Consider the following 12,075-nt stretch of genomic DNA (forward strand, 5'->3'; position numbering starts at 1 on the left):
ACTGTTTTATTACTAAATCCGTTGTATGTTGAAGACTAACGTGAAGAAGGTTCTAAAGGTGTAAGTGCACCTGATGTGTCAATCATCAGATCTGAGATCACTGTCCTCCCAGGCCCTGAGTACGGCCAGTCTATCCCGGCGTCATCATTGTTGATTATATTTATAGTCCAACAGATGTGATGTGATCGTTGTATTGCTTTGGATCTATAGGATGATCATGCAGTGGATACCGAGTGACACTGTGGGTTACGACCTTTAACCATGGTAATCAAAATAGATCATGCCTACGTTCACGTTGGGCGTGAACATACTCCCGACAACGATCACTGCATTGATTATATTTATAGTCCAACAGATGTGATGTGATCGTTGTATTGCTTTGGATCTATAGGATGATCATGCAGTGGATACCGAGTGACACTGTGGGTTACGACCTTTAACCATGGTAATCAAAATAGATCATGCCTACGTTCACGTTGGGCGTGAACAGTGTCTTCGGCAAAGTTGTTTGGTAGGTAAACGGCTTACAGATTATTGGTCGTTTAATTGGAAATTCCACCACTAGGCGGCGCTAGTGAGCAAATAAACTTAATATCCTATGTATCTCGGGAACCTGATAACTTAGAAAGATGGTGTCTTCGACAAAGTTGTTTGGTAGGTGAAGTACTTACGGATGATTCGCAGTTTAATTTGAAATTTCATCACTTGGCGGCGCTAGTGAGCACGTAAATATTATATATTGTGTATCTCTGGACCCTTATTACTTAGAAAGATAGTAGGGGTACTTACTAAACAGATTGAATTGCTGCGTAAGCCATGATTTTCTGTTTATTTGAAATGTTCATGATTATGTGAATGAAGTTGTAGCGGGAGGCGTTACAACCGTTAGTGCGACGAAGAAAATATTCAATAGGGATGGCGGATATTTGACGGAACGATCCGTCACCGAACGCCATCGTTTGTCATCCGACAATTGTCACGGCATGAGTGGGGAAAATGAAGAGAAAAAAAAAACAACAGATGATGGAATGTAGTGATGCAAATTGTGCTAGAGCGGGAATTTGATTAAATATTGAAATAGTCGATATCTTACGTGAATTTACTAGTGGCAACTTGACCAAATGAACTCTGTTAATAGTTACTAGTGAGTCAAACATGAAAATTATTTATTCTTATGCGAAAAATATGTGAATTCCTTAAAATCATGATTTCAGGTTAGATTCCATGCACTATTTCCCTGCTAGGGCTTTATATTTTGCGCTAAAATTAGAACTTAAACTATATTTGCCATGCAACAGTAAGTAAAACTACATCCTATTGTTAAACTTAAGACTAAGAACTTAAAATCGACTTACTAGGTATACTGACTAGAACGATAATTGGGCGGTAACAAGGACAGGGACGTTGAGACTAGAGTCACTGAAATGTGAGTACAACACGATATGAATGATGAATCATGGGATGTAATTGGAAACTTTATATTTTAGCTTTAAAGCGTTTTGCTGAATAAATTATGGATTTCGCTACTAAGACAGTGACCCGTTTTTCCTGCGTCTTACACCGTGCCAACAATCTTTAAAGATTTCAACTCGTTGGAATCGTGCTGCTGAGTAAGTACTGTATGGTTCGTAGAGGTCAAACAGAGGGTGAATTCACGATGCCTACTACTACGCGATCCGCGGCTAAAGCCAGCGCGGAGGAACATCAGTGCATTTGTGGGATATGCAAAAACCCCCACCACGTAGCAGAGATGGTAGCTTGCGAGCGATGTCGTCGTTGGTACCATCGTACGTGTGCGGGAGTGGCTGAGAGTTTCAACGGCAGGTGGGCATGCAAAGATTGCATCTCGATGGTGACCATCAGCGAAGCCTCAATATCAGGACGGACTAGCAGCACATCCAGATCTACACGGGTTCAGCTGCAACTAATGCGATTAGAGGAGGAGAAAAGGGCCCAGGAGAAGCTGATTCTGGAGCAGCAGGAGCAGGATCGTATCCTACAGGAGAAGGCTCGGGCCGCAAAGGCTGCGCTGGATAAGAAATACCTGGACGAGAAGTATGCTCTGCTTTTGGCCGATGCCGAGGATGATGATGCTGGGAGTCATAGAAGTCGTCGCAGTCGTTCGAGCCGCAACAGCCAGGTGCAACAATGGATTCATGGGCTGGAAGGAGCCGCCAAAGAAAACCCCGCTCCTGAAAATGTCGACGATATCTTCCCTCCGATTTCGGTTAGCAATCACGTTAATATGCACGGTGGAGCGTGCGGTGGAGGAATGCTAGCGAAGTACACTGGAACAGTTCCGAAAATTCCACAAAATCCGATGAACGTAGCAGCGAGCAGGGAAATAGATCAGTTTTCGTCCAGGCCTGCAATTGGATGGGTCGCAGACAACGTTGGTACTGAGGGAATGAGTACTACAGCCGGAATGAAAGAGCCGATCACAGCATCAACCCCTATTCGATCGGATGGTGTAGGTAGGCAGCCGACGGCGCGAAGTGTGATACAAACGCAATCATCTATGTACATACAGCCAGTGTTGACACAGCCGGTGTATACACAGTCGGTATTTGCACAACGAATGCAACCTCCACCCGCTCAGCCGAAGCTCGTCCCACGACCACCACTACCAACGTTCTTGTTCCAAGAACCAATTTCAAGGCCATCAGCTGATCACGTACGTTCGTCGCTCCCGCCGATAAGTGAGTCCCCGCTGCTACAGTCGAGAGTCGGACAATGTACACAATTGCCGTCATCGAATCCTGTACCACAACAGCCACAAACATCTCGAACGTTGGTATCGCCACCGTCACAGCCATCGCAGGTAGTGCAGTCGTCGATTGAAGCTTCCATACAGTTAGCTGAGCAAATATCGAGCATGCAACTACCACCAACGACAAGGGCGTCGTTCTCTCAGCTATCGTCTCGGCAGCCGCACACACTGGCGTCGGCGATGTGCGATCAGCTCGTTGAGCAATCGCAGCCTCCATCTGTGTTGCGAGAAGCAATTTCGTATACCCCGCAACCACAGCACTCATCCAATCCGGAGAGATTGGCCTCGCAATCACCGATCCATCAGACGACGTCGTCAGTGTCGTTGCAACAACAGAACGAGCCATATGCTGCCCAGCTGCAGCAAATGCAGAATCAGCAGGCGATGTGGGGCCAATTCCAGCAGCAGTTGTCGGCCAGACAGGTAGTGCCGAAAGAGCTCCCTGTTTTTTCTGGTTGCCCAGAAGAATGGCCACTTTTTGTGAGCAGCTTTCACAATTCCACTGCAATGTGTGGATATTCTCAAGCCGAGAATTTTATGAGACTCCAGAAGTGCCTCAAGGGTAGAGCACTAGAGGCTGTTCGGAGTAATTTGTTGCTGCCCTCCTCGGTCCCGAAAGTAATGGAGACTTTGGAGACATTATTCGGGAGCCCAGAGCGATTAGTTCAGTCGCTGCTCAACAAGGTGCGCAGCGTTCCTACTCCAAAGGCCGAAAGGCTCGAGAGCTTGGTAAACTTTGGTTTGGTCGTACAGAACCTCGTTGGCCATCTGAAGGCTGCCAACCAGCAAGCCCATCTGTCCAATCCAACCCTGCTGCAGGAGCTGGTGGATAAGCTGCCGCCACACCTTCGATTAGATTGGGCTTTGTACAAAAGGAACGCTGGACTCATCGATTTGGGAACGTTTTGTGATTACATGAGTGCCATCACGTCAGCCGCGAGTGATGTGGCCCACTTCACCGATTTCGAGGGACCTCGCACTGGCGGACACGAGAAGCAGAGGAAGGATAAGGCCTACGTCAACGCTCACGTTTCTGCCGAACCACGAAGGAGCGAGCCGCATGGAAAGAAGGTGGAGAGCCAGGAAAGACCTTGCTATGTCTGCCAGAGCGTGAAGCACCGTATCAGGGATTGCAACAAGTTCAAGTCCTTGTCGTTCGGGGATCGTATGAAGGCGGTGGAAAACCATCAACTTTGCTTGGTTTGCTTGGTGCCGCATGGAAAGTGGTCCTGTAAATCAACACGTACCTGTGGAATTGGAGACTGCACCAAGAAGCATCACCCAGCGCTGCACCCAAGTCAACAATCGACGGCCAAACCAACGAATTCTGAGAGTTCTGGAGCACGATCGAAATCGGACGCCGTCGTGAACATCCATCGGTGGAATCACAAGACTACGATGTTCCGTATAGTACCAGTGGTATTGCACGGAAGGGAAGCCAAGATCTCCACCTTTGCATTCCTCGATGAAGGTTCATCGTCAACACTGATTGACCAGGAGGTAGCTGACCTGTTGAACCTTGACGGTAAACGGCAACCGTTGTGTTTGACATGGACTTCGAAGGTTTCTCGTCACGAAACTGACTCTAGAGTGGTTTCACTGAGGATTTCTGGGAAAGAAGACAGCGAAAGTTTCCCTCTGTCGGGTGTCAGCACTGTGCGTCAGCTGGATCTTCCAATACAGACACTACAGTATGATGAATTGTCGCGTCGGTATCCGTATTTGGCCGGACTTCCGGTTAACAGCTACGAGGACGCTATTCCAAGGATCCTGATTGGGTTGGACAACATGAAGCTGTCGTTGCCTCTCAAGGTACGAGAAGGACGGCGCAGCGGACCAGTGGCAGCGAAAACAAGGTTGGGATGGACTGTCTTCGGAAGCACTGACGGCACTAAAGTGGACTTTCGGTCCCCAGTATTGCACATCTGCAAGAGCACTGAGGAAACCGACCTGCACGACCTGGTGAAAGGTTACTTCGCAATGGAGAACCTTGGCGTTTCCGTAGCGGAAGGACCAGAAGCAGAAGAAGATCGAAGAGCGAAGGAGATTCTACGGCGAACGACGATCAAGCGTGCCGACGGGCACTACGAAACCGGGTTACTGTGGCGGTACGATTCAGTGGAATTACCATCGAGCTACGGCATGGCCGAACGTCGTTTGCTTTGCCTGGAGCGGAAGCTGAGATCTAATCCAGATCTGCAAGCGAGCTTGGAAAGGCAAATTTCCGAATACCAGGATAAAGGCTATGCTCACAAAGCAACGCCTCAGGAGTTGGCAAATAGTGATCCGCACCGTACATGGTATCTTCCACTAGGAGTGGTAACGAACCCACGCAAGCCAGGGAAAGTGCGTATTATCTGGGACGCGGCCGCCAAGGCAAGTGGTGTGTCTCTCAATGATGTTCTATTGAAGGGCCCAGACCTTCTTACGTCGCTTCCAGGGGTATTGTGCCGTTTTCGTCAGCGAGAGGTGGCGATTGCAGGTGACATCCGCGAAATGTATCACCAGCTGAAGATACGGAAGGAGGACTGTCAGGCTCAGCGCTTTCTTTACCGAAGCGACCCGTCTCAGAAACCGGACGTTTTTGTGATGGATGTGGCGACCTTCGGTTCGACTTGTTCGCCCTGCTCGGCGAACTTCGTGAAAAACAAAAACGCGCTGGAGTGGAAGGAAGAATATCCAGAAGCGTCAGCGGCGGTGATAGAGAACCACTATGTGGACGATTACCTGGACAGTCGCGATACGGAGCAGGACCTGGCAATCTTGGCATCAGACGTACGGCAAATTCAGGCGGAGGCTGGATTCGAGCTACGAAACTGGCGATCGAACTCAAGAAAAGTGTTACAGTCTCTTGGAGAAGATGCGGCGATCCCAATGAAAGAATTCAATGCCGACAAGGAAAGTCAGGTGGAACGTGTTCTAGGGATGGCGTGGTTGCCGGCTGAAGATGTGTTCGTGTACTACGTCAAGTTGCCGGACGACACTGAGCGTTCAGGTTCCTGCAAGGTCATCACGAAGCGCAGTATCCTGAGGTTTGTTATGAGCGTGTTCGACCCGCTCGGACTGATTTCGAACCTCCTCGTCCACGGAAAGGTGATTGTACAAGACCTGTGGAGAGCTCAAGTAGGATGGGACGACGCTATCCCCGCAGAAATAGAGCAGAACTGGATTCGGTGGATCGAGTACCTTTCCAAGTTGGAGAAACTTCGGATTCCACGGTGTTATTTTGCCGGATACGATCCGGATAGTTTTCGTTCGTTGCAGCTCCATATTTTTGTAGATGCAAGCGAGAGCGCTTTCGCTTGTGTCGCCTATTTCCGCATAGTCGATCGTGGCCAGCCGAGATGCGCTTTGGTAGCCTCAAAAGCCAAGGTGGCTCCGCTGAAGCCACTGTCAATCCCACGATTGGAGCTGCAGGCAGCAGTTATTGGGAGCCGAATAGCAAAATCCGTCGCAGAGTATCACACGCTGTCCATAAATCGCAGATTCTTCTGGAGCGACTCTAAAACTGTACTTTCCTGGATCGGTTCAGACGCCCGAAAGTATCGCCAGTACGTAGCAGTACGGATTGGCGAAATCCTGGATGAAACTCAACCTGATGAGTGGCGCTGGGTGCCCACAAAACACAACGTTGCGGATGAAGCCACCAAATGGGGGAAACGCCCAGCTTTTCATCCGGACAGTCGATGGTTCACGGGACCGGACTTTCTTTTCCAGCCGGAAAATGAGTGGCCACAGCCACAGATACCATTAGCGAACACGGAAGAAGAACTACGAGTCGTAAATGTGCATCGTGCAGAGATAATGGAACCGTTCATCGAGTGCGACCGGTTCTCCAAATGGGAACGAATACTCCGTACCACAGCATATGTGTATTCGTTCATTGATCGATGCCGGAACTTCGGTAAGCAAGGAGCTTCGCGAATCAAACATGGATTGACGCAGGACGACATGCAGCGAGCAGAGAAAGCTTTGTGGCGGCTTGCACAAGCCGACGCCTACGCCGAAGAGATAAACGTCCTGCGGAAACAGCAAGAATCAGACGAACACAGTTCGTTGAAACTCGACAGAAGCAGCACGATTCGTCAACTATCACCATTTTTGGATAAGTTCGACGTGGTTCGTATGGCGGGACGAACTGAAGCTTCGCCGGTGGCAAGTTACGATGCGAAATTCCCAGTAATCTTGCCGAAACATCATCGCCTGACTGAACTTCTAATCGACTGGTACCACAGACGATTCGGCCACCATAGCAACGAAACTGTGGTTAATGAAATTCGTCAGCGCTATCACATTTCCACTCTACGGACGGTGGTGCGCAAAGTTGCAAAGAAGTGTCAGTGGTGTACGGTTAACAGGGCGCTTCCTGAAGTACCCAGGATGGCTCCTCTACCGGAAGCACGTGTCACTCCGTTCGTGCGACCATTTTCATTGGTCGGCATTGATTATTTCGGCCCTTATATGATAAAAATTGGACGAAGTCAAGTGAAGCGTTGGGTGGCACTGTTCACGTGCTTAGTCGTTAGAGCGGTACACCTGGAAGTAGCCGCCTCATTGTCTACCGAATCATGTAAGCTAGCTCTTCGGCGATTCATCGCTCGTCGCGGCGCACCGTTACAAATCTTCTCCGACCACGGGACAAATTTTGTTGGCGCCAGTCGGGAGCTGGCTGATCAAGTAGCGGCAACGAACCAAGAGCTGGCGGAGACCTTCACGAATGCTAACACCCGTTGGCTTTTCGTCCCTCCATCTTCCCCGCACATGGGCGGTGCCTGGGAAAGAATGGTCAGAGCAGTTAAGGCAGCGATGGAGTCGATTAACCATGCCCGTGCGCCGTCTGAAGAAGTATTCATAACAATACTTTGTGAAGCAGAGTCAATGGTCAATTCCAGACCGTTGACATACGTTCCTCTCGAATCATCGGATCAGGAGGCTTTGACTCCAAACCATTTTATTCTCCTCAGTTCAAATGGAATCAAGCAGCCGGAGAAAGTTCCCACTACAGAAGGAGAATCACTTCGGACCGGCTGGAACTTGTGTCGCTTTATCCTGGATCAGTTCTGGGCACGGTGGATTCGGGAATATCTTCCGGATTTGACTCGGCGAACCAAGTGGCACGAAGAGGTCAAGCCTATTCAGGAAGGAGACATAGTGTTCATTGTTGGAGAAACGACTCGGAATCGATGGCCGCGAGGTAAGGTCGTGAAAGTTTTTCCAGGAAGGGATGGTCGCATCAGGCAGGTGGATGTGCAGACGAGCTCAGGGGTTCTACGTCGTCCGGTGGCAAAACTCGCTGTGCTCAACGTTCTACCAACAGGTAATCCTGCTGGATCGGAGCAGCATTACGGAGAGGGGAATGTAGCGGGAGGCGTTACAACCGTTAGTGCGACGAAGAAAATATTCAATAGGGATATTTGACGGAACGATCCGTCACCGAACGCCATCGTTTGTCATCCGACAATTGTCACGGCATGAGTGGGGAAAATGAAGAGAAAAAAAAAACAACAGATGATGGAATGTAGTGATGCAAATTGTGCTAGAGCGGGAATTTGATTAAATATTGAAATAGTCGATATCTTACGTGAATTTACTAGTGGCAACTTGACCAAATGAACTCTGTTAATAGTTACTAGTGAGTCAAACATGAAAATTATTTATTCTTATGCGAAAAATATGTGAATTCCTTAAAATCATGATTTCAGGTTAGATTCCATGCACTATTTCCCTGCTAGGGCTTTATATTTTGCGCTAAAATTAGAACTTAAACTATATTTGCCATGCAACAGTAAGTAAAACTACATCCTATTGTTAAACTTAAGACTAAGAACTTAAAATCGACTTACTAGGTATACTGACTAGAACGATAATTGGGCGGTAACAAGGACAGGGACGTTGAGACTAGAGTCACTGAAATGTGAGTACAACACGATATGAATGATGAATCATGGGATGTAATTGGAAACTTTATATTTTAGCTTTAAAGCGTTTTGCTGAATAAATTATGGATTTCGCTACTAAGACAGTGACCCGTTTTTCCTGCGTCTTACACCGTGCCAACAGAAGTAATCAAAGATTGCCTTGGTGATCTCGACGTTTAATCAGTCTAATCAGTTTACGCTGCTAAGTGTCTTCGGCAAAGATGTTTGGTATATCAAGGGCTTATTGATGAGTGACAGTTTGATTTCAAATGCCACCACTAGGAGGCGCTAGCGAGCATGTAAATTTTTAATATCATGTAGCTCAGGATCCCGATTAAAAAGGCACGGGACACCGTCTTCAGCCAGAGGCTGTACAGACTGAACAGAACTTAACACTAGACCATGGACACGACATACATTACATGCACCCGTGGATAGCATGGTGCGGTTACACGCTTGGTAACGTTAACCGAACGGCCACGAAGCTCCACTTTACTCAGAAAGATGGTGTCTTTGGCAAAGTTGTTTGGTAGATCAAAGACCAAATGGAGGAAAAGTTACCTCTCGTGCCAACCTTCTAAAAGATCGAAAACTTAAAGATAGTTTTCCGTTTGAATCGTAATTTCACCACTAGATGACGCAAGTGAACATAAAAAATGTATATGCAATAGTTCTCAGGATCCTGGTTACTAGAAGAGAGATGGTGGTTTCGGTAAAGTTGTGAAATAGGTGAAGTGCATTTGGTTGATGGGTCGTTGAAATCAGTATTTCGCCAGTAAGTGGTGCTAATGGGTATGAAAATTTTGTATCTTATATATCTCCGAGTCTGATTACTTGGGAAGTTGATATCTTTGGCAAGGTTGGTTAATAGATCAAGGGCTTTCAGTTGATTGACCATTTGATTCGTGCTTCTGCCACCAGAAGACGCTAGTTGTAAATTTGCAAAAGCATGAACGTGTTATTATTCATCTAGAAAAAAAAATCAACGAGCTGTAAATTTTTATACTTCCGAAAGTTTTCAAAATTTGAAAATTACACAACTAGTTGATTATAATTTGTTTAAATTTGCGCTTGATTGATTGATTTTACATGAAGTTAAAGCGCTTGGTAAACTATTCAATATCTAACCTTCGTATTTCAATATACTCTATCTTAAGGTTGTCAATGTCACGGGATAAGTACATCCATCCTTAATCCATCAAACAACAACGTCGAAGACATCATCTTTCTAAGTAATCAGGATCTTGAGATATATGAGGTATAAAATGGGAATGCTCACTAGTGCCACCTGGATGTGAAATTGCACGTCATATTTGTCTTCATCAGTTAGTGTTTGATTTACTAAACAACTTTTCAGAAGACACCATCTTTCTAAGTAATCAGGGTCCTGAGACACATGAGTTATAAAATTTGAATACCCACTAGCGCCACCTAGATGTGGAGTTTCAAATCATACGGCTCTCCATCAGTTAGTGTTCGATCTACTAAACAACTTTGCTGAAGACATCATCTCTCCAAGTAATCAGGATCTCGAGATATTTGAGTTATAATATTTGAGTACTCACTTCCGCCACCTGGATGTGGAATTCCACATCATACTTGTATTCATCAGTTAGTGTTTGATCTACTAAACAACTTTGCAGAAGACACCATCTTTCTAAGTAATCAGGGTCCTGAGATGTATGAGTTATAAAATTTCAATGCCCACTAGCGCCACCTAGATTTGGAGTTTCAAACTAAACTGCTCTCCATCAGTTAGTGTTTAACCAACCGAACAACTTTGCCGAAGACACCACCTTTCTAAGTACTCAGGATCCTGAGTTATATGAGATATAAAATTTACATGCTCACTAGCGCCGCCTATCGGTTGAAATATGAATTTCTCAGATCACCTCGCGAAGGCCCTTTATATCCCAAGTAACTTTGCCGCAGACACCATATTTCAAGATCATTTAGATTTTGAAATACACTAATTCACATTCAACTGTCTATCTTATCTTAAATATAGTACGTTCTTCATATTGCGATTTTCAATTTCCCGCATTATAACGAGTTATGCTGTTTTCAAAAAAGGTCTTATAATATTCCAAATACGATTCCTGTAGAATACATTTGGGGTTGACATCGATAGAAAAGATGGTTTTAAAGCAATAGTCGATCATTCTCATGTGTTGTACAAAGTACAACAGCGCGATTAACGGATGGTTAAGTATGTAACGTTTCCAATTATTTACAGTATTTCATACAATTGTCCGTAAAAAGATTTTTTCTTCAAAATATGTTTTCATTCAAATGTTCATTACTTGGTGATATTTTGAGCGGAATCGAATGAGTTGTCTAAAAATTTTATAACTTTTAGTAAAACTTGGCTATTTTATACACCATTTCAATACTCTATATCTTAAGTAGTAGTGTATGGAATATTTTCATTTTTAGGGGAGAGTAACACTTGAAAGTTCAATATGCACTATGTTTGGCTTAATTTTCAATTTTCAATTATGTAGTTGATGATTTTATAAATGTATAATATTGTGTACATATACATAACATGTCAAACGTTTTTCAGTTTTAAAAGCGCATTAATTGAACTAAACGCACCGAATTTATTCCGCAAATGTAGTTTGGTGGGTCCTGTATAAAAATATTGCAATGAAAGAATGTGAAGAAGTTGAAAACTTGGCACTTTTATTGATAAAAAATATGAAATATTTCCAAATCATACTTTGAACACATACAGATTTTCCATATTTTTTTTATCAATATAAAACTCCAAACAAAGTTGCATATGAAAGCCTTATGTATAAGCCTTATCATAACAAGAAATTGAAAATGTTTGATCCAGTGCACATTAAGATCAAATGTTTTGAAAATGTGTTCAACATTTTATAAAGTTTTTCTAAAAGTTCTATAACTTTTGAAATTTTATCTGATTTTACTCAAAATCACGCATAAAAAAGTTGTGAGCATTTGAATAAAACAAAAATATGACAAAAAACGCAGTATGGATAATTGTTGGATACACATTATAAGTGAGATTGCACATTTTCATGGAACATATTGAGCGCTTTTTAATTCATATAGAGCGTTTCTAGTGCGATGCAGTATATAGGTTGCCTTATTCAACCCAGGAATATTTCCCAGTAACTTCTTCAGCAATTTGTTCTAAAGTTTCTCAGGTGATTCATCTAAAAATATGATCCCTTTATTTCACCAGACATTTCTTTAGAAATACGTCCGTAGATTTCTCTACAAATTCCTTCAGAAAATTATCCTGAAAAAAATATTTAGGGATTTCTCCAGGATGATTTAAAAAATATCTCCAAAATATTTCAAGAATTCCCAAGGATTTTGTTTTAATTTCCCAAGAAGTTCTTTTGGCATTATGAT

At 44.6% G+C, this 12,075-nt stretch overlaps 1 protein-coding gene across 1 annotated transcript; it reads left to right on the forward strand.

Moving 5' to 3' along the window:
* The first annotated feature begins 495 nt into the window (after positions 1-495).
* On the forward strand, positions 496-8,188 carry LOC134286262 (uncharacterized). The gene is made up of 2 exons (XM_062847850.1): positions 496-1,144; positions 1,215-8,188. Exon 2 carries the CDS (start codon positions 1,622-1,624, stop codon positions 8,186-8,188), a length of 6,567 nt encoding a protein of 2,188 aa, XP_062703834.1. The 5' UTR covers positions 496-1,144; positions 1,215-1,621.
* The last annotated feature ends 3,887 nt before the right edge of the window (positions 8,189-12,075 follow it).

Source organism: Aedes albopictus, chromosome 2 (genome assembly GCF_035046485.1).
Source record: "Aedes albopictus strain Foshan chromosome 2, AalbF5, whole genome shotgun sequence".
In the NCBI taxonomy this organism is placed as follows: Eukaryota; Metazoa; Arthropoda; class Insecta; order Diptera; family Culicidae; genus Aedes; species Aedes albopictus.